The sequence below is a fragment of the Heteronotia binoei genome, chromosome 15, assembly GCF_032191835.1.
Source record: "Heteronotia binoei isolate CCM8104 ecotype False Entrance Well chromosome 15, APGP_CSIRO_Hbin_v1, whole genome shotgun sequence".
NCBI classification, from domain to species: Eukaryota; Metazoa; Chordata; class Lepidosauria; order Squamata; family Gekkonidae; genus Heteronotia; species Heteronotia binoei.
This window is the reverse complement of record NC_083237.1, coordinates 53,456,157-53,478,897: the sequence shown is the minus strand read 5'-3', so window position 1 is coordinate 53,478,897 and position 22,741 is coordinate 53,456,157. Positions and strand designations below refer to the sequence as shown.

Below are 22,741 nucleotides of genomic sequence, written 5' to 3'. Positions count from 1 at the left end.
TTACGAGAGGAAGTGGAAAAAGTTCAGTGACTTTGTGGTTGACTCTCCAATGTCACCTGACACTGTTGGGCTGCCCACAGTTTTTGAGTTTCTTTTGTCCTTGGTGGATGAGGGGCTGGTATTCTCATCCATTAAGGTCTATTTAGCAGCTATTTCTGCTTTTCATGATTCAGTTGAGGGTTACTCTGTCTTTGCTCACCCGCAGTCCAAGAGATTTATGAAGGGATTGTTCCGCCTTCATCCCCCGTCTAGATCCCCTCCACAGCTGTGGGATTTGACTTTGGTCCTGGACAAGTTGACTCGTCGCCCCTTTGAGCCTATGGCGACATGTTCCCTGCAACTTTTGTCTTGGAAGACTGCATTTTTAGTTGCCATCACTTCGGCACGTCGTGCAGGGGAGCTCACAGCGATGCGGTGTGACTACCCATACCTTGCCTTTAGAGAGGCTGGGGTCTCTCTGGCCCCAGACATTACTTTTCTCCCGAAAGTGGTTTCCCAGTTTCACCTTAACTTAGAGGTTTGGTTGCCCACCTTTTACCCTAGCCCTTCCTCGGATGAGGAACGCAGACTGCACGCGTTAGATGTTAAGCGTGCCCTCCTGTTTTATCTAAACCGTTCACGGGGTTTTCGTAAGGACAATCAACTTTTTGTTTCCTACTCTGCCCCAAAGTTAGGGTCCAAAATTTCTTCTCAGAGACTGTCCAAATGGCTCACTGAGACGATCAGACTTTGTTATTTGTTGGCTAAGAAGCCTCTACCTGGACCTGTTCGTGGACACTCCACAAGGGCGATGGCCACGTCGGTGGCATTCCTGAAGGGTGTGTCCCTTTCCGATGTCTGCAAGGCGGCTACCTGGTCTTCTCCGCATGCCTTCATGAAGCACTACGCGCTGGACGTGCATGCTCAGCAGAGGACTCGGTTGGGAGCTGCGGTGTTGCAAGCTGTTTCTTCAGGCTGACCGTCTTCCCGCCTCCAGGTATGCTTTGCTTGCTAATCTCCCATGAGTGTGAGGCACAGAGACCACGAAGAAGATAGACAGGTTGCTTACCTGTAACTGTAGATCTTCGAGTGGTCATCTGTGCATTCACACTACCCGCCCTCCTTCCCCGCTGCTGACGGTCTCTCTTCAGTAAAGGGGCTTTCAGCGGTCAGGGAGGAACTGGCGGGATTGCCGCGCGGGCGGTGGTGGGCATGCGCAGTGGGTCGCTTGCGCATGCTCATTGGCGCCGAGCGCGGAAAAATCCCGGGCTTTTTCAGATACCGATTCGGGGATCGGCGCAGGCGCACTATCCCATGAGTGTGAATGCACAGATGACCACTCGAAGATCTACAGTTACAGGTAAGCAACCTGTCTTTCCCCACATAAATGCCATTCATCCTCCCTCCCTTTCTGAAACGTTGAGCTCAGTCCTCATTCCACAGACCTCAAGACGATGACGGAGCGCTTAAAGAACCGCTATTACGTCACAAAGAAGCTCTTCATCGCTGACTTGCAGCGCATCATCACCAACTGCCGCGAGTACAACCCGCCCGAGAGCGACTACTGTAAGTGTGCCAACACCCTGGAGAAGTTCTTCTACTTCAAGCTCAAAGAAGGGGGGCTCATCGACAAGTAGGGAGTGCCAAACCCCACCTCACACATACACACACACACACCCTTCCCTTCTGTGTGAGATTTCCACCTCAGTCCTTTTGTCGAAAACTCTTCTGGCTCGTAAACAGCCGGACTTTTTCCTCGCTGCCTTCCACCGCGTCTCACGCACAAGTCCAGATGTAGGTGGCTGGATGTGAGGGGGTTTCCCCTAATGTGATCGGAGAGAGGGCTGGGGACACAGACTATCGGCTCATCCTTCACCCTCCAACAGACTGGGATGCGCAACTTCAGCTGTGTTAATTTCTGAGCCTTATCACTCCGTCCATCGGGTCTTCCTTTCCAGACGAGCTTGAAGAGGAGGGAGTACTTTGGGAGATCCAGGATCCTTGTGTTGATATTTGGGGTCGAACAAAGGCCCCACCACGGTCCTCATCCCTCCTTTGTTTTCCCACTCGTGGTTTATTCCCCCCCCCCCCGCATCTCGTTCCCTACCTCCCAACTTGGGGGGCTTACACTCCACCCTTCCTTTCCCCAGTTTCAGCCGTTTCCTCTTGACATGTGAATGTAGACATGAAGAGTTTAAAAAGAAGGGCCAGGGCAGGGTGGGGAGATTGCCACAGGTTGAAGCAGTAGGGAGTTTCTCCTCAGTTGGGCACAACTAGATAGAAATGATCTGGCCCTGTCCCCTTCCTCTTGGCCAGTTTACACAGTATCCCACTGCCTGCAGAGAGAAGAAACCTTTGAGCCTCGGGATCCATGGTATCTGGCTTCAGGAGGCAGGCAAGTGAACAAAGGAGGAAAGGAAGCTCCCAGAGGGCTTTCATCCTTCAGAAGCCTAGCCAGCTGCCAGCCACTGAAATTCAATAAATGTGGGGGTGTGGGAGGGGTGCTTCCTTGGTGGTGGAAGGTTGAAGGCTCCCTCATACCTTGCAATCACTGAAGGAATGTGTCCTGAGGGGGTTACCAGTAACTCCGGAGTTGTGTTTTTCTGGGTTTGTCCCTACTCATGGCTCACATGGAGACACAACTTCACCCCACCCCCGTCACAGAGCTGCCTGATGCCCCCCCCTTGAGCCCCTCTTCCCCCAACTTCAGAGTCATTCCTGAGCGTTTCCCTTTGTCGCCAAGCACTTATTGAACTGGCCACCTCTTTTGTACAACATAACCAAATTTTGATGGTTGTTTCTGCACTTAGGACTCTTGCCCACGTGTGCCAAAATGTCAGGCCCCTCTAGGGCTGGGCCCCCCTTGGAGCGTATCAGCAGCTGTATTCCGCCCCCCCCCCCGACACATACAAACACGCACAAGTTGTCTCCTTGACAGCCACGTGGTTCGGTTCCATAGAGGGGCACTCAGTTTGAGATGTTTAACTAGAAATTAGTGCATTGTCCAACAATTTGTGGTAAATGAGCAAGCGCGCCTCTTCTCGTGTAATTTTTGGGACAGTTAATATCTGTGCCACCTTGTGGAAAAACTGAAATAGCGCTTTTTTGCACGTGCTGACGTACCAGCTCCTTTATCTGTGGCAGCTGTATCTATATGTGGGGTTAATATGAACCCTGGAAGAATTATTAAAGCATCGGGATATATAATTGTGTTATGGGAGAGCAAATCATAAAAGCTGCTGGGTGGTAATGCCTTTTGCTGGTGGGCTGTTCTGAGGTGGTGCTTTAGCTGCCCTCTGCTTTTCAGTTCCTCTGCACTGCCGGAAACCAGAGAGGAAGTGGAGAGTTTCACTTCCTCCTTCGATTCGCTTCTCTCTCCCTTCTTGCCGTTTGATTCAACTGAGACATTTCAGGAAGCGGGGGGGGGGGGCGTGGAGAGAGAGAACTGGCAGGCAGCTTGGAGGCCAGGTGCTGCTGCTCCAGTTGCCAATAATTGATATAAATTCCCTTTTGATTCCTGCTGCTTGGTGACTTGTCAGGCGAGAACCCATAACTGAGGCTGGAGTACCTGTTTCTAGGGCCCCCCCTTTTCTGCCTGGCTGAGGGTGTCCAGTAACCTGGTCTAAGTTTGGTGTAGAACATAACCTCCAGCTGCAATCCAGGCATCTGTTGATATGCATCAAAGCAGAATCTTTTGGCCACATTCCTGGTGGAAAGAGGTTAAATCTTTCCCGTTCTCTTTTCGCCCAGCCCTTCAACTTTGTTCAAGCCCCATTCTCTCGTTCCCCTTTCCTTTAATTACAAGAGAGAGATTTTCCTTCATGTGCCTCCAAGGAACTTTGTAATAGGGAAACGGTGAGGAGGAAAGCATTTCAGTGACGTTCCAGCTGCCTTCTCTCACGTGACTGTTGCCTTATTATTGCCACCACATTTTGTGTGCTTAATCTATACAACTGCAGAGCTTCACTCTGCCATTTTGGGCCTTTCAGTAATGTTGCCATTCCATTTTTTTAACATTTAAAAGGGAAAGAAAATAAAGAACATATCCACAATAAAAAAAGAATGCTGCTTTCTCTTTTCTTTGTTATGTGCAAAAATCTGTGTTGTTGCTTAGCAATTATTTTTAAATGTTAAAGCAGCTTTGGTGAAAGCAGGTTAAACATCCATGTTATCTACTGTGCTTACTTGTCATTCATTGTAAAACTTATCAGTGCTCCCAAAAACCTCCATTTTCTGACTGGTACAGCTCAATTAATTGTGCTTTGCAAGGAAGCAAATCCCTTAACGGCTGAAAATCATTTATGAACCATTCAAGCTGCTTTTTACCAAGTCCAAAGTTATGAATAGGTATTAAAAAGGCCTGTGTGGTTAACAGTAATAGAAGCAGTCAAATGTAAAAAGGATTCCTTTAAGCTGTGGAAAACTAATTCGAGTGAGGTAAATAAAAGAGGGTTTTGGTGAGTAAAATGCAAGTTGGTGATCAGACAGGCAAAAAGGGACTATGAGGAACATATTGGAAAAAAACAAAAAGAAATAAACATTTCTTCAAATACATTAGAAGCAGCAAACCAGCCAGGGAGGCAGTGGGGTCCTTGGATGACCTAGGGGTAAAAGGATTGCTAAAGAATGATAGAGAAATGGCAGAGAATTTGATTTGACTGGATTTATTCAATTTTTAGCCCACCCTTCCCGCGAACAGGATCAGGGAGGGGTACAGCATACTTATAAAAATACATATAAACAAGATTAAAACTATCCACATTAAAGGTGAATGTATGCTTTGCCTCTGCCTTTGCTGTGGAAGATGGGAGGTGTTTGACCACTCCAGAACCACAGATTTCAGGAGGGGTGTTGAAAGACCTGAGTTAGACTGAAGGGATGAGAGAGGAGGTCCTATAACCCAGGGGTCCCCAACCCCCAGGCCGTGGACCAGTACTGGGCCATGGCCTGTTAGCAACCAGGCCGTGAGTTGTATAATTATTTCATTATATATTACAATGTAATAATAATAATAAGACGACGACAAAGAAGACAACGACATTGGATTTATATCCCGCCCTCCACTCTGAATCTCAAGAGTGGTTCACAATCTCATTTACCTTCCCCCCCACAACAGACACCCTGTGAGGTGGGTGGGGCTAAGAGAGCTCTTACAGCAGCTGCCCTTTCAAGGCTGACCCAAGGCCATTCCAGCAGTTGCAAGTGGAGGAGTGGGGAATCAAACCCAATTCTCCCAGATAAGAATCTGCACACTTAACCACCAAAGCAAAATAAAGTGCACAATTGTATCGTCCCAACTCCCCCCATCCATGGAAAAATTGTCTTCCACAAAACTGGTCCCTGATGCCAAAAAGGTTGGAGACCACTGCTATAACCAATGGACAGATTAAAAACTGACAAATCCTCAGGTCCAGCTGACATACATTTAAGAATTCTGAAAGAACTCCAATGTGAACTTCTGGATCTCCTGGCAAAAAATATGCATTCTATCACTAAAATCTACCTCCATTCCTGAGGCCTGGGATGTAGCTGGTGTAACCCCCAAAAAATGGTTCCAGAGGAGATCCGGGAAATTGTAGGCCAATCAGTCTAACGTCGATATTTGGTAAATTGGTGGAATCTGATAATAAAGAAAGAATTAGTAGGCACATTGATGAACAAAAGCTGTTGAGGAAGAATGAGCATAGATTCCATAAGGAAAGATCTTGCCTCACTAACCTTTTGGAGTTCTTTGAAGGGGTAAAGTGTTCGAAAATCAACATAGAAAATCACCATATATGCATACACAACATACTACCACACGCAAAACCCTTTTTGTTACATACTCACATTTCTATAACATCCTTAAGGATACAAGCTCCAATGACATCTCTCCCCCAGCTGAGCATTTTGCCTGTAAGAGTTGTGTATGATGAGACATATTATCCAGCATAAGCTTTTGTATGGAGCTGATTTTAGAACACCAGTCCCGTGCCTGAAGAAAAGTGACACTGAAACACCGGCTGTCCTGTTGCACACCTATATTATATTTTCATGGGATTAATGGAGATGCAAAATCACTACATGGATTGGAGAGATGGATACCTTCAGGAAAACTATGGACTTTATGGAAGTACAGTGAATGGAATTGGACTGAGTATTCTTGATGTGAACAGTATTTCTATAGTTTGCCTGTTATTGATATAATAAGTATTGTATATATTTTAGTGATTTTGGTCACAGTTACCTTTGGGTTAGTAGCATTAGTTTCCTGTGTGACCTCTCTTGTGGTATACTGTACCCTCCAGGTGGGGCCTGGAGATCTCCCACTTTGACAACTGATCTCCAGCTGGCAGAGATCAGCTCCCCTGGAGAAAATGGCTGCTTTAAATGGTGGACTCTAGGGCATTGTACTAATACCAGGGGCGGTCAAACTGTGGCTCTTTCACACACATTGTGTGGCTCTCAAAGCCCCCAACCACCCCATTAGCCTGCCTGGAGAAGGCATTTAAAGTTCAAGTTGCTTTCTTTCTACCTCCCTCTACCTCCTATTTGCCTTCCTTACGGCTCTCCAACATCTGACGTTCATGTCTTGAAGCTCTCTAACATCTGACGTTTATTCTATGTGGCTCTTTGGTTAAACAAGTTTGGCCACCCTTGGGCTATACTGAGGCCCCTCCCCGAGTCTCACCCTCTCCCAGATCCACCCCCAAAGTCTCCAGGTATTTTCCAACTCTGACCTGGCAACTAATTCAAGCATCTCCCATTGTTCCCTGTGGACACTCTTGTTATTCCTTTTAGTACATTGCTCTTTAACTCGGCAGGAAACTTCTAGGTGAGCACTGCTCTGGAGAGAAACCTGACCTCTCTCAAGGCCCCCAGGCCTGGCTTCCAGCTGAGATGTCCTACAGCAACCAAGGGCTCTTTGGCTGCAGGGCTGGGCTCCTGTATCAGCATGTCACCCCGCCACAAACTGCAAACACTGGATTCAACACACACACACACACCCCGGGAAACTCCATGTATCCTGGAAGCAGGGCCCTGCTTCAATTGTAGCAGGAACTCCTTTGCATATTTAGGCCCCACACTCCTGATGTGTAGCCAGTCCTCCAAGACCTTACAGTAGGTCCTATACTAACAGCCCTGTAAGCTCCTGGAGGATTGGCTACATCAAGGGGGAGTGGCCTAATATGCAAAGGAGCTCCTGCTCCAAAAAAAAGCCCTGCATCTCTCCATAACCACTGGGGGGGTCATACCTTCAAAGTACAAGCTCCCAGGGCAGCCCACAGAAGGAGTCTTCACTTCATCAACTCATGAGCCACCTTAGAAAGACACACCTTCCGCCAGCACACGCAAACCTTGGCCACCTTTCCAAGCAAAGCAGAACATCCCAACATTCCCACCATCCCCCTGGAGCCAGAGGGTGTGGCTACATCCTGGGAGAACCAGGTTTCAGTCCCCTCTTGGCCAGGGAAGCTTGCTGGAAACCTGGGGTCCTAGTCTCACAAAAGCTCAGCTGAACCTGCTTCAAAGAATGCTTGTCGGGATGAAAGGGACGACAACAGAACCAGGTAAGTCACTGAGGACACCCACTGGAGACAAGGGGCTTTAAAGCAGAGGTCCCCGATCTTTTTGGCATCGGACTGGTTTTGTGGAAGGCAATTTTTCCACGTATCGGGGGGGTGGGGATGGTTTTGGGATGATACAATTGTGCACTTTATTTTGGTGTAATGGTTAAGTGTGCAGACTTATTTGGGAAAACTGGGTTTGATTCCCCACTCCTCCATTTGCAGCTGCTGGAGTGGCCTTGGGTCAGCCATAGCTGTTGCAGAGCTGTCCTTGAAAGGGCAGCTTCTGGAAGAGCTCTCAGCCCCACCCAACCCACAGGGTGTCTGTTGTGGGGGAGTAAAATAAAGGAGATTGTGAGCCACTCAGATTTGGAGTGGAGCGCAGGATATAAATCCAATATATTATTACTACATTGTAATATATAATAAAATGATTATACAACTCACGGCCTAGTTGCTAACAGGCCACGGAATGGTACCGGTTCACGGACCGCGGGTTGGGAACACCTGCTTTAAAGGACAAGATAAAACTAATGAGAGGGCAAAGTAATACTTTCGGTGTCTAATGTTTGTTTCTTCTCCTTTCTGTTCCTTCCAAGCGCCACTAAGCTCTGTAAGACACTGCCCCCCCCCTTTCATAAGAACATAAGAGAAGCCATGTTGGATCAGGCCAATGGCCCATCCAGTCCAACACTCTGTGTCACACAGTGGCCAAAAAACCCCCAGGTGCCATCAGGAGGTTCACAAGTGGGGCTAGAAGCCCACTTTGCCCGCCCCCCCACAAGCACCAAGAATACAGAGCATCACTGCCCCAGACAGTTCCAATAATATGGTGTGGCTAATAGCCACTGATGGACCTCTGCTCCATATTTTTATCCGATCCCATCTTGAAGCTGGCTATGCTTGTAGCCGCCACCACCTTCTGTGGCAGTGAATTCCACATCTTAATCACGCTTTGGGTGAAGAAGTACTTCCTTTTATCCGTTCTAACCAGACTACTCAGCAATTTCATTGAATGCCCACGAGATCTTGTATTGTGAGGAAGGAAGAAAAGCACCTCTTTCCCTACTTTCTCCATCCCATGCATAATCTTGCAAACCTCTATCATGTCACCCCGCAGTCGACGTTTCTCCAAGCTAAAGAGCCCCAAGTGTTTTAACCTTTCTTCAAAGGAAAAGTGTTCCAAACCTTTAATCATTCTAGTTGCCCTTTTCTGGACTTTTTCCAATACTATAATATCCTTTTTGAGGTGCGGTGACCAGAATTGCACACAGTATTCCAAATGAGACGGCACCATCGATTTATACAGGGGCATTATGATACTGGTTGATTTGTTTTCAATTCACTTCCTAATAATTCCAAGCATGGCGTTGGCCTTTTTTATTGCAATAGCACATTATCTTGACATTTTCAGTGAGTTCTCTACCACGACCCCAAGATCTCTCTCTTGGTCAGTCTCTGTCAGTTCATACTTCCAGCGGTCTGCAGAGAAGCCTCTAGCAGAAGGCCCTGACCTAAAAGGCTGGAAAATGCTTTGGCAGCAGAAATCCGGATCCAGCTTCCTATGTCACTCAAAAACTTTCATACACAATGTGTGAATTAAGGGTTAAGGGATGTTTTTGGTGACGAAAGTTTCCCTGCCTTTCAGCTGTAGCACACTGCCTGACGCTAGGGGGAAGGAGCAAAACAGCTGCTACCACAGCGACTCCAGGCGGCCAAAAAGCCTACAGCACCCGGTATTCCCAGGCGGTCTCCCATCCAAGTACTAACCAGGCCCGACCCTGCTTAGCTTCCGAGATCAGACGAGATCGGGCGTGTTCAGGGTGGTATGGCCGTAGGCCCTGAGATTGCTTCCTGCACCTCCCTTCAACCTGCTGCTCTCCTTCCTCTACCTCCCCTCCCCACCAAAGAAAAATAAACATTTCTCACCAAAATGGCCCAGGCAGTGTTGTGGCAGCAGGAGACATGCTCGGGCTTTCCTGCACTATGGAATCAAATGAGTCCAGCCGTCTTGGTCTGAAGCAATAGCACAAATGTGTAATCCAGTGGCAGCTTGAAGACCAACAAAAGGTTATTCAAGGGAGCAGCTTTCGTGTGCACACACACTTCTTCAGACGCAAAGAAAGGGAAGCTAATGTTTCATGGAGAGAGAGAGTGTTTGTGTGGAGGGGGCCCAATGCGTCTACATAGGTGAACAGCAAATTAGCTTAGAATCTAATGAAGATGTTTTGACATATGTCAAGACTAAGGAACAATAAGTAAGTTTAAAAAGCAAGTTAAGGTTATACGTCACAATACGTACGGCAGAATGCAGTTCCGGAACCTTTCTGTGGAAACAAAATGTTCCAGCAACATTCCAGCACCTCTTTTTCCAGGGGAAAAAGCCCTGAGTGGAACAGTAGTGGGTGGGGGGTCCAGAGTTAAGGAACGCTTTCTACGGTGAATGTTTCCCTTCCCTTCAGCTACGGCACACTGCTGAAGCTGGGAGGAAGGAGCAAAAGACTTTGGCAAGAAGAAGAAGGTATTGGATTTATATCCCGCCGTATACTCCAAAGAGTCTCAGAGCGGCTCACAATCTCCTTTATCTTCCTCCCCAACAACAGACACCCTGTGAGGTGGGTGGGGCTGGAGAGGGCTCTCACAGCAGCTGCCCTTTCAAGGACAACCTCTGCCAGAACTTTGGCTGACCCAAGGCCATTCCAGCAGGTGCAAGTGGAGGAGTGGGGAATCAAACCTGGTTCTCCCAGATAAGAGTCCGCACATTTAACCACTACACCAAACTGGCTCTCTAGGTACAGCACAGCGACTCTAGGCAGCCAAAAAAGCCTAAAGCACCTGGTTTTCCCAGGCAGTCTCCCATCCAAGAACAAACCAGGCCTGACGCTGCTTAGCTTTCAAGATCCAGTACGTTCAGGGTGGTATGGACATAGGCCCTGGAACTGCCTCCTGCACTTCCCTTCAACTTGCTGGCCTCCCCTCCCCCCCACCTCCCAAAATAGATGCATTTTGCAGCATCACCAGCTGGGCACTGTCCTAGTGGCAGGAAACCTGGCCCAGCTTGCTGAGTGGCTCAAAAACTTTTTTGTCCTATAGATCCTGGTGGTTCCAGCCATGGTGGTTTGAAGCAGGAGCAGAGATTTGGAGTCCAGTGGCACCTTTTAGACCAACAAAAGCTTATGCAAGCTATAAGCATTTGTGTGCACACACACTTCTTCAGGCACAAAGAAAGGGAAGCTAATGTTTCATGGAGAGAGACAGAGCTTGTGGGGGGGGCAGATGTGTCTACATAGGTGAACACCAAATTAGCTTAGAACTTAATGAAGATGTTTTGACATCTGCCAAGACCAAGTAGCAATAAGTAGTTAAAAAGCAACTTAAGGTTATACATCACAATAAGTTTGGATTTAATTCCTTGGGGGGAGGGGAAGAGAACCACTGGAATGAGGGCTTTTTTCTGGGGGAACATGGCAGGACGCAGTGCCAGGACCTCTTTGTGGAAACAAAACGCTCAAAAAACATTTTTAAAATCCTGAGGGGTACTCACGTGCTTTTCCTTAAGTTCCCCCTTGAGAATTCCAGCACCTCTTTTTCCACACACAAAAAACGCTAGGTGGGTCAAGGGTTAAAAAACGCTTTCCCTTCCCTTCAGCTGCGGCACACTGCCTGATGCTGGGGGGGAAGGAGCAAAAGAGCTGCTGCCACAGCGACTCCAGGCAGCCAAAAAGCCTACAGCACCCGGTATTCCCAGGCAGTCTCCCATCCAAGTACTAACCAGGCCCGACCCTGCTTAGCTTCCAAGATCAGACGAGATCGGGCGTGTTCAGGGTGGTATGGCCGTAGGCCCTGGGACTGCTTCCTGCACCTCACTTCAACCTGCTATCCTCCTTCCTCCCCCCCCCCCCCCCCAAGAAGAACACATTTCTCATCCTCACAGCACAGGTAGTATCCTGGAAGCAGGAAACCTGCTCTGGCTTGATTAGTGGCTCAAACACTTTCCCGCACTATGGAATCAGATGGCTCCAGTCGTCTTGCTCTGAAGCAGTAGCACACATGTGTAATCCTGTGGCAGCTTGAAGACCAACAAAAGCTTATGCAAGGGAGCAGCTTTCGTGTGCACACACACTTCTTCGGACACAGAGAAAGGGAAGCTAATGTTTCATGGAGAGAGAGAGAGAGTTTGTGTGGAGGGGGCCAAATGCGTCTACATAGGTGAACAGCGAATTAGCTTAGAACTTAATGAAGATGTTTTGACATATGCAAGACCAAGTAACAATACGTAAAATAAAAAAGCAAATTAAAGTTATATGTCACAATAATTTGGATTTTATTACTTGGGGTGGGGAACCACTGGAATCAGGGCTTTTTTCCTAGGAGAACGTGACAGAATGCAGTTCCGGAACCTCTTTGTGGAAACTAAACTCTCAAAAAACATTTTAAAAATCATGAGGGGCACTCATGTGTTTCTCCTTCATTTCCCTCTTGAGAATTCTGGCCTCTATTTTCCACACAAAAAAAGCCTTGAGTGGTTGCTGTCTTAACCACATAAAATGTAACTAGATGCCAGGCCTAGGCATCAGTGTTATCTTGTAGCTTCAGCTCTGTAGTTCTGGAATAAATGCCTATACTTTGTAACAAGTTTGGACTCTGTTTGACGTTCTGCCAGTTCTGACAGACAGTACAAGGTGGGTCAAGGGTTAAGGAACACTTTCTGTGGAGAACATTTTCCCTTCTCTTCAGCTGCGGCACACTGCCTGATGCTGGGAGGAAAGAGCAAAACAGCTGCCGCCACAGAGGTATTCTGATTGGAAAATCATTTTCATATCCCTAACAGTTCATTGGATCGTTGGATCACAATGAGATTGAGAGCTCTTAAGTATAAAAGCAAAAACATAACTTTGTTTCTACAGGGATGGGGAAACTGGGATGGAAAGAAGAAACACTAGAACCTACATCTTATCACTAAGACAGTCACATTGCTAATGGAGAAACTTCCTCCTCCCTTTTTGACCTCCGCCTACCTAGACAAAGAAAGTCACCTAACTGGCCAATAGCATAAACCAACAAACACTTCTTTTGCAGGCTGCTTCTTCATTGACAGGGAGCCAAGTTCTTCTTCCTAGGTCAGGCAGACAATACAGACAAGTACACACTTTTAACCCTATAATGATTGGAACTTAGATCATTGCAAATTCCAACACAGACAAGATCGGGCGTGCTCAGGGTGGAATGGCCGTAGGCCCTGGGACTGCTTCCTGCACCTCAATTCAACATGCGGCCCTCCTTCCTCCGCCTCCCCCCTCAAAAAAGACACATTTCTTACCATCATAGCCCAGGAAGTGTTCTGGCAGCAGGAAACCTGCTCTGGCTTGCTGAGTGGCTCAAACGTTTTCCTGCACTATGGAATCAGGTGGGTCCAGCCGTGTTGGTCTGAAGCAGCAGGACAAATGTCACCCCCATCTTTAAAAAGGGTTCCAGAGGAGATCCGGGAAATTACAGGCCTGTCAGTCTGACTTCAATACCGGGAAAGTTGGTAGAAAGCATTATCAAGGACAGAATGAGTAGGCACATTGATGAACACGGGTTATTGAGGAAGACTCAGCATGGGTTCTGCAAGGGAAGATCTTGCCTCACTAACCTGTTACATTTCTTTGAGGGGGTGAACAAACATGTGGACAAAGGAAACCCGATAGATGTTGTTTACCTTGACTTCCAGAAAGCTTTAGATAAAGTTCCTCATCAAAGGCTCCTTAGAAAGCTTGAGAGTCATGGAATAAAAGGACAGGTCCTCTTGTGGATCAAAAACTGGCTGAGTAATAGGAAGCAGAGAGTGAGTATAAATGGGCAGTCTTCGCAGTGGAGGACGGTAAGCAGTGGGGTGCCGCAGGGCTCGGTACTGGGTCCCATGCTCTTTAACTTGTTCATAAATGATTTAGAGTTGGGAGTGAGCAGTGAAGTGGCCAAGTTTGCTGATGACACTAAATTGTTCAGGGTGGTGAGAACCAGAGAGGATTGTGAGGAACTCCAAAGGGATCTGTTGAGGCTGGGTGAGTGGGCGTCAACGTGGCAGATGCGGTTCAATGTGGCCAAGTGCAAAGTAATGCACATTGGGGCCAAGATTCCCAGCTACAAATACAAGTTGATGGGGTGTGAACTGGCAGAGACTGACCAAGAGAGAGATCTCGGGGTCGTGGTAGATAACTCACTGAAAATGTCAAGACAGTGTGCGTTTGCAATAAAAAAGGCCAACGCCATGCTGGGAATTATTAAGAAGGGAATTGAAAACAAATCAGCCAGTATCATAATGCCCCTGTATAAATCGATGGTGCGGTCTCATTTGGAGTACTGTGTGCAGTTCTGGTCGCCGCACCTCAAAAAGGATATTATAGCATTGGAGAAAGTCCAGAAAAGGGCAACTAGAATGATTAAAGGGCTGGAACACTTTCCCTATGAAGAAAGGTTGAAAGGCTTGGGACTCTTTAGCTTGGAGAAACGTCGATTGCGGGGTGACATGGTAGAGGTTTACAAGATAATGCATGGGATGGAGAAAGTAGAGAAAGAAGTACTTTTCTCCCTTTCTCACAATACAAGAACTCGTGGGCATTCGATGAAATTGCTGAGCAGCCAGGTTAAAATGGATAAAAGGAAGTACTTCTTCACCCAAAGGGTGATTGGCATGTGGAATTCACTGCCACAGGAGGTGGTGGCGGCCACAAGCATAGCCACCTTCAAGAGGGGTTTAGATAAAAATATGGAGCAGAGGTCCATCAGTGGCTATTAGCCACAGTGTGTGTGTATATATAAATTTTTTTGCCACTGTGTGACACAGAGTGTTGGACTGGATGGGCCATTGGCCTGATCCAACATGGCTTCTCTTATGTTCTTATGACAGATTTGGTGTCCAGTGGCACCTTTAAGACCAACAAAAGGTTATTCAAGGCACGAGCTTTCGTGTGCACACACGCTTCTTCATTTATAGGATGGGGGAGACTTGTCTTAGCAGTAGTATGTGCGAAAAGGATCTAGGGGTCTTAGTGGACCATATGCTGAATATGAGTCAACAGTGTGATGTGGTGGCTAAAAAGGCAAATGCAATTTTGGGTTGCATCAACAGAAATATAGTGTCCAGATCACGTGAAGTGATGGTATCGCTTTACTTTGCTCTGGTAAGACTTCACCTGGAGTACCGTGTTCAGTTTTGGGCACCACGTTTTAAGAAGGATATAGACAAGCAGGAACGGGTCAGAGGAGGGTGACGAAGAAGGTGAGGGGTCTGGAGATCAAGTCCTATGAAGAAAGGTTGAAGGAGCCGGGCGTGTTTAGTCTGGTGAGGAGGTGGCTGAGAGGTGATATGATCACCATCTTCAAGTACTTGAAGGGCTGTCATCTAGAACAGGGGTCGCCAATCCCTGGGCCGGGGACCAGTACCGGGATGTGACCTGTTTCCAAAGGGCCACGCAGCCTCACCGCTTCCCCCGCGCAGCCTCACCCCCCACCCTCCAGCGCCTCCTCCTCACCCCCCCCCATTCTCACCATTTTAAGGTCAGGGAAGAGGCCATGAATCGCCTCCCAGGCCAACCCCCCCCCAGTCAATCAGGTGATCGGTGGGGGGAAACACGGCGGCAAAAGAGCAGCGCTGAGAGTGCCGCTTTTTCAGTGGGTTGCTCACTGCTGCTGCCACGTTTTCCCCTCCATCACCTGATCAGCCGTGGGGGGGTGGGGTTGTCCAGGGAGGCGCTTCACGGCTCCTTCCCCGGCCTTAAATTATTAATTTTTAAAATTAGTATTTATTTATATTCCGCCCATTCCCCCATAGGTGCTCAGAGTGAAGTACAACATAAATAATAAAATCACAATAATATCACAACGACATAATAATAAAAACCCAATTAAAATATTCATTGAAAACGGGGGGCCGCAAGGCTGTGCGGGAGGAGGGAGGAGGAAATGGGGGGAGGAAAACAGGGAAAAGGAGGAGGCACCACAGGGGGAGGCTGAATTGAGTGCCCCCGCCCTATCGGCCCTGGGGCCACAGTGGGCGGGCCAGCCCTGGGGCCAAACCCTGAGGCCAAAACGGTTGGGGGCCACTAATCTGAACGAAGGTGTGGAATTGTTTTCTGTGGCCCCAGAAGGTTGGACCAGAACCAAGGGGTTGAAATGAAATCAAAAGAGTTTCCGCCTCAACATTAGGAAGAACTTCCTGACAGAGCAGTTCCTCAGTGGAACAGGCTTCCTCCGGAGGTGGTGGGCTCTCCTTCCTTGGAGGTTTTTAAACAGAGGCTAGATGGCCATCTGACAGCAATGAAGATCCTGTGAATTTAGGGGGAGGTGTTTGTGAGTTTCCTGCATTGTGCAGGGGGTTGGCCTAGATGATCCTGGAGGTCCCTTCCAACTCTATGATTCTATGATTCTTCAGACAGAAAAAAAATGGAAGCTAATGTTTCATGTAAAGAGAGAGAGTTTGTGTTTGGAGGGGGGCAGATGTGTCTACATAGGTGAACAGCAAATAGCTGAGAACTTAACAAAGATGTTTTGACATATGCCAATACCAAGTGGCAATTAGTACATTAAAAAGCAAATTAAGGTTATACGTCACGATAACTTTGGATTTAATGCAAAGCGGGGGGGGGGGGGAACCTGTGGAATCAGGGTTTTTTCCAAGGAGAACGTGGCAGAAGGGATTTCCGGAACCTCTTGGTGGAAACAAAATTCTTAGAAATGTTTAAAAATTCATTGGGGGCACCCAGGCTTTTCTCCTCCTTTTCTTTCTTGAGAGTTCCAGCACCTCTTCTCCCAGGAAAAAAAGCCCTAAGTGGAACAATGGGTGAGTCCAGGGATAAGGAACGCTTTCTGTGGCAAAGTGCCTGACGCACAGCGACTCCAGGCGGCCAAAAAGCCTACAGCACCCGGTATTCCCAGGCGGTCTCCCATCCAAGTACTAACCAGGCCCGACCCTGCTTAGCTTCCGAGATCAGACAAGATCGGGCGTGTTCAGGGTGGTATGACCGTAGGCCCTGAGACTGCTTCCTGTACCTCCCTTCAACCTGCTGCTCTCCTTCCTCTACCCCCCCCCCCACCAAAGAAAAATAAACATTTCTCACCAAAATGGCCCAGGCAGTGTCGTGGCAGCAGGAGACCTGCTCAGGCTTGCTGAGTCTCTCAAACACTTTCCTGCACTATGGAATCAGATGGCTCCAGCCATCTTGGTCTGAAGCAGTAGCACAGATGTGTAATCCAGTGGCAGCTTGAAGACCAACAAAAGGTTATGCAAGGGAGCAGCTTTTGTGTGCACACACACTTCTTCGGACACAAAGAAAGGGAAGCTAATGTTTCATGGAGAGAGAGAGAGAGTTTGTGTGGAGGGGGCCCAATGCGTCTACATAGATGAACAGCAAATTAGCTTAGAATCTAATGAAGATGTTTTGACATATGGCAAGACTAAGGAACAATAAGTAAGTTTAAAAAGCAAGTTAAGGTTATACGTCGCAATACGTACAGCAGAATGCAGTTCCGGAACCTTTCTGTGGAAACAAAAAGTTCCAGCAACATTCCAGCACCTCTTTTCCCAGGGGAAAAAGCCCTGAGTGGAACAGTAGTGGGCGGGGGTCCAGAGTTAAGGAACGCTTTCTATGGTGAATGTTTCCCTTCCCTTCAGCTACGGCACACTGCTGAAGCTGGGAGGAAGGAGCAAAAGACTTTGGCAAGGGACACTACAGCGGCTCTAGGCAGCCAAAAAAGCCTAAAGCACCTGGTAGTCCCAGGTGTACTTGGTTTGTACCTGGTTTGTACTTGGTCTCCATCCAAGTACAAACCAGGCCTGACGCTGCTTAGCTTCCAAGATCCAGTACGTTCAGGGTGGTATGGACATAGGCCCTGGAACTGCCTCCTGCACCTCCCTTCAACTTCCTGGCCTCCCCCCCCCCCCCAAAAAAAAGATGCATTTTGCAGCATCACCAGTTGGGCACGGCCCTGGTGGCAGGAAACCTGGCCCAGCTTGCTGAGTGGCTCAAAAACTTTCCTGTCCTGTAGATCCTGGTGGTTCCAGCCATGTTGGTTTGAAGCAGCAGCAGAGATTTGGAGTCCAGTGGCACCTTTTAGACCACCAAAAGCTTATGCAAGGTATGAGCGTTTGTGTGCACACACACTTCTTCAGGCACAAAGAAAGGGAAGCTAATGTTTCATGGAGAGAGACAGAGCTTGTGGGGAGGCAGATGTGTCTACCTAGGTGAACACCAAATTAGCTTAGCACTTGATGAAGATGTTTTGACATCTCCCAAGACCAAGTAGCAATAAGTAGTTAAAAAGCAACTTAAGGTTATACATCACAATAAGTTTGGATTTAATTCCTTGGGGGGAGGGGAAGAGAACCACTGGAATAAGGGCTTTTTTTCTGGGGGAACATGGCAGGACGCAGTTCCAGGACCTCTTTGTGGAAACAGAACTCTCAAAAAACATTTTTAAAATCCTGAGGGGTACTCACGTGCTTTTCCTTAAGTTCCCTCTTGAGAATTCCAGCACCTCTTTTTCCACACACAAAAAACAACGCTAGATGGGTCAAGGGTTAAGGAATGCATTCTGTGGGGAACATTTTCCCTTCCCTTCAGCTGCGGCACACTGCCTGACGCTGGGAGGAAGGAGCAAAAGAGCTGCTGCCACAGCGACTCCAGGCGGCCCAAAAAGCCTACAGCACCCGGTATTCCCAGGTGGTCTCCCATCCAAGTACTAACCAGGCCCGACCCTGCTTAGCTTCCAAGATCAGAGGAGATCGGGCGTGTTCAGGGTGGTATGGCCGTAGGCCCTGGGACGGCTTCCTGCACCTCCCTTCAACCTGCTATCCTGCTTCATTCCCCCCAAAGAAAAACACATTTCTCATCCTCACAGCACAGGCAGTGTTGTGGCAGCAGGAAACCGGCTCTGGCTTCATTAGTGGCTCAAACGCTTTGCCGCACTATGGAATCAGATGGCTCCAGTCGTGTTGCTCTGAAGCAGTAGCGCACATTTGTAATCCAGTGGCAGCTTGAAGACCAACAAAAGGTTATGCAAGGGAGCAGCTTTCGTGTGCACACACACTTCTTCGGACACAAAGAAAGGGAAGCTAATGTTTCATAGAGAGAGAGAGAGAGAGAGTTTGTATGGAGGGGGCCAGATGCGTCTACACGGATGAACAGCGAATTAGCTTAGAACTTAATGAAGATGTTTTGACATATGCAAGACCAAGTAACAATACGTAAAATAAAAAAGCAAATTAAAGTTATATGTCACAATAATTTGGATTTTATTACTTGGGGGGGGAACCACTGGAATCAGGGCTTTTTTCCTAGGAGAACGTGACAGAATGCAGTTCCGGAACCTCTTTGTGGAAACTAAACTCTCAAAAAACATTTTAAAAATCATGAGGGGCACTCATGTGTTTCTCCTTCATTTCCCTCTTGAGAATTCTGGCCTCTATTTTCCACACAAAAAAAGCCTTGAGTGGTTGCTGTCCTAACCACATAAAATGTAACTAGATGCCAGGCCTAGGCATCAGTGTTATCTTGTAGCTTCAGCTCTGTAGTTCTGGAATAAATGCCTATACTTTGTAACAAGTTTGGACTCTGTTTTGAGGTTCTGCCAGTTCTGACAGACAGTACAAGGTGGGTCAAGGGTTAAGGAACACTCTGTGGAGAACATTTTCCCTTCTCTTCAGCTGCGGCACACTGCCTGATGCTGGGAGGAAAGAGCAAAACAGCTGCCGCCACAGAGGTATTCTGATTGGAAAATCATTTTCATACCCCAAACAGTTCATTGGATCGTTGGATCACAATGAGATTGAGAGCTCTTAAGTATAAAAGCAAAAACATAACTTTGTTTCTACAGGGATGGGGAAACTGGGATGGAAAGAAGAAACACTAGAACCTACATCTTATCACTAAGACAGTCACATTGCTAATGGAGAAACTTCCTCCTCCCTTTTTGACCTCCGCCTACCTAGACAAAGAAAGTCACCTAACTGGCCAATAGCATAAACCAACAAACACTTCTTTTGCAGGCTGCTTCTTCATTGACAGGGAGCCAAGTTCTTCTTCCTAGGTCAGGCAGACAATACAGACAAGTACACACTTTTAACCCTATAATGATTGGAACTTAGATCATTGCAAATTCCAACACAGACAAGATCGGGCGTGCTCAGGGTGGAATGGCCGTAGGCCCTGGGACTGCTTCCTGCACCTCAATTCAACATGCGGCCCTCCTTCCTCCGCCTCCCCCCTCAAAAAAGACACATTTCTTACCATCATAGCCCAGGAAGTGTTCTGGCAGCAGGAAACCTGCTCTGGCTTGCTGAGTGGCTCAAACGTTTTCCTGCACTATGGAATCAGGTGGGTCCAGCCGTGTTGGTCTGAAGCAGCAGGACAAATGTCACCCCCATCTTAAAAAAGGGTTCCAGAGGAGATCCGGGAAATTACAGGCCTGTCAGTCTGACTTCAATACCAGGAAAGTTGGTAGAAAGCATTATCAAGGACAGAATGAGTAGGCACATTGAACATATGAACATATGAAGCTGCCTTATACTGAATCAGACCCTTGGTCCATCAAAGTCAGTACTGTCTTCTCAGACTGGCAGCAGCTCTCCAGGGTCTCAAGCTGAGGTTTTTCACATCTATTTGCCTGGACCCTTTTTTGGAGATGCCGGGGATTGAACCTGGGACCTTTTGCTTCCCAAGCAGATGCTCTACCACTGAGCCACCGTCCCTCCCCCAGCCACCGTCCCTCCCCCCCGTCCACATTGATGAACACGGGTTATTGAGGAAGACTCAGCATGGGTTCTGCAAGGGAAGATCTTGCCTCACTAACCTGTTACATTTCTTTGAGGGGGTGAACAAACATGTGGACAAAGGAGACCCGATAGATGTTGTTTACCTTGACTTCCAGAAAGCTTTTGATAAAGTTCCTCATCAAAGGCTCCTTAGAAAGCTTGAGAGTCATGGAGTAAAAGGACAGGTCCTCTTGGGGATCAAAAACTGGCTGAGTAATAGGAAGCAGAGAGTGAGTATAAATGGGCAGTCTTCGCAGTGGAGGACGGTAAGCAGTGGGGTGCCACAGGGCTCGGTACTGGGTCCCATGCTCTTTAACTTGTTCATAAATGATTTAGAGTTGGGAGTGAGCAGTGAAGTGGCCAAGTTTGCTGATGACACTAAATTGTTCAGGGTGGTGAGAACCAGAGAGGATTGTGAGGAACTCCAAAGGGATCTGTTGAGGCTGGGTGAGTGGGCGTCAACGTGGCAGATGCGGTTCAATGTGGCCAAGTGCAAAGTAATGCACATTGGGGCCAAGAATCCCAGCTACAAATACAAGTTGATGGGGTGTGAACTGGCAGAGACTGACCAAGAGAGAGATCTCGGGGTCGTGGTAGATAACTCACTGAAAATGTCAAGACAGTGTGCGTTTGCAATAAAAAAGGCCAACGCCATGCTGGGAATTATTAGGAAGGGAATTGAAAACAAATCAGCCAGTATCATAATGCCCCTGTATAAATCGATGGTGCGGTCTCATTTGGAGTACTGTGTGCAGTTCTGGTCGCCGCACCTCAAAAAGGATATTATAGCATTGGAGAAAGTTCAGAAAAGGGCAACTAGAATGATTAAAGGGCTGGAACACCTTCCCTATGAAGAAAGGTTGAAACGCTTAGGGCTCTTTAGCTTGGAGAAACGTCGACTGAGGGGTGACATGATAGAGGTTTACAAGATAATGCATGGGATGGAGAAAGTAGAGAAAGAAGTACTTTTCTCCCTTTCTCACAATACGAGAACTCGTGGGCATTCGATGAAATTGCTGAGCAGACAGGTTAAAATGGATAAAAGGAAGTACTTCTTCACCCAAAGGGTGATTAACATGTGGAATTCACTGCCAAAGGAGGTGGTGGCGGCCACAAGCATGGCCACCTTCAAGAGGGGGTTAGATAAAAATATGGAGCAGAGGTCCATCAGTGGCTATTAGCCACAGTGTGTGTGTGTGTATATATATATATATATATATATTTGGCCGCTGTGTGACACAGAATGTTGGACTGGATGGGCCATTGGCCTGATCTAACATGGCTTCTCTTATGTTCTTATCACCAGCGGGGCACTGCCCTGGTGGCAGGAAACCTGGCCCAGCTTGCTGAGTGGCTCAAAAACTTTCCTGTCCTGTAGATCCTGGTGGTTCCAGCCATGTTGGTTTGAAGCAGGAGCAGAGATTTGGAGTCCAGTGGCACCTTTTAGACCAACAAAAGCTTATGCAAGGTATGAGCGTTTGTGTACACACACACTTCTTCAGGCACAAAGAAAGGGAAGCTAATGTTTCATGGAGAGAGACAGAGCTTGTGGGGGGGCAGGTGGGGGGGCAGATGTGTCTACATAGGTGAACACCAACTTAGCTTAGCACTTAATGAAGATGTTTTGACATCTGCCAAGACCAAGTAGCAATAAGTAGTTAAAAAGCAACTTAAGGTTAGTCATCACAATAAGTTTGGATTTAATTCTTTGGGGGGAGGGGAAGAGAACCACTGGAATCAGGGCTTTTTTCTGGGGGAACATGGCAGGACGCAGTTCCAGGACCTCTTTGTGGAAACAGAACTCTCAAAAAACATTTTTAAAATCCTGAGGGGTACTCACGTGCTTTTCCTTAAGTTCCCTCTTGAGAATTCCAGCACCTCTTTTTCCACACACAAAGAAGCCTTGAGTGGAAGAACGCTAGGTGGGTCAAGGGTTAAGGAACGCTTTCTGTGGGGAACATTTTCCCTTCCCTTCAGCTGCGGCACACTGCCTGACGCTGGGGAGAAGGAGCAAAAGAGCTGCTGCCACAGCGACTCCAGGCGGCCCAAAAAGCCTACAGCATCCGGTATTCCCAGGCGGTCTCCCATCCAAGTACTAACCAGGCCCGACCCTGCTTAGCTTCCGAGATCAGACGAGATCGGGCGTGTTCAGGGTGGTATGGCCGTAGGCCCTGGGACTGCTTCCTGCACCTCACTTCAACCTGCTATCCTGCTTCATTCCCCCCCCAAAGAAAAACATATTTCTCACCCTCACATCACAGGCAGTGTCGTGGCAGCAGGAAACCGGCTCTGGCTTCATTAGCGGCTCAAACGCTTTCCCGCACTATGGAATCAGATGGCTCCAGTCATGTTGCTCTGAAGCAGTAGCACAGATGTGTAATCCAGTGGCAGCTTGAAGACCAACAAAAGGTTATGCAAGGGAGCA

The 22,741-nt window shown here is 47.8% G+C and overlaps 1 protein-coding gene and 5 non-coding genes across 6 annotated transcripts in view; 1 reads left to right on the top strand and 5 right to left on the bottom strand.

The window, feature by feature from the left end:
* Positions 1-4,039, top strand: part of KAT2A (lysine acetyltransferase 2A) — a 45,475-nt gene extending 41,436 nt beyond the window's left edge. Inside the window, 1 exon segment of the mRNA XM_060256112.1 lies at positions 1,423-4,039. Within this exon segment, the coding sequence (XP_060112095.1) occupies positions 1,423-1,616 (194 nt within the window). The 3' untranslated portion in view covers positions 1,617-4,039.
* A 5,208-nt stretch (positions 4,040-9,247) lies between these two features.
* Positions 9,248-9,366, bottom strand: LOC132584897 (5S ribosomal RNA). Its single transcript, XR_009556275.1, has one exon. It is a non-coding gene; the product is annotated as a 5S ribosomal RNA (ribosomal RNA).
* Positions 9,367-11,249: 1,883 nt separating this feature from the next.
* LOC132584892 (5S ribosomal RNA) lies at positions 11,250-11,368 on the bottom strand. Its single transcript, XR_009556272.1, has one exon. It is a non-coding gene; the product is annotated as a 5S ribosomal RNA (ribosomal RNA).
* A 5,049-nt stretch (positions 11,369-16,417) lies between these two features.
* LOC132584890 (5S ribosomal RNA) lies at positions 16,418-16,536 on the bottom strand. The gene has a single exon (XR_009556270.1). It is a non-coding gene; the product is annotated as a 5S ribosomal RNA (ribosomal RNA).
* A 1,665-nt stretch (positions 16,537-18,201) lies between these two features.
* On the bottom strand, positions 18,202-18,320 carry LOC132584891 (5S ribosomal RNA). The gene has a single exon (XR_009556271.1). It is a non-coding gene; the product is annotated as a 5S ribosomal RNA (ribosomal RNA).
* A 4,047-nt stretch (positions 18,321-22,367) lies between these two features.
* LOC132584921 (5S ribosomal RNA) lies at positions 22,368-22,486 on the bottom strand. The gene has a single exon (XR_009556296.1). It is a non-coding gene; the product is annotated as a 5S ribosomal RNA (ribosomal RNA).
* Positions 22,487-22,741: the final 255 nt, after the last annotated feature.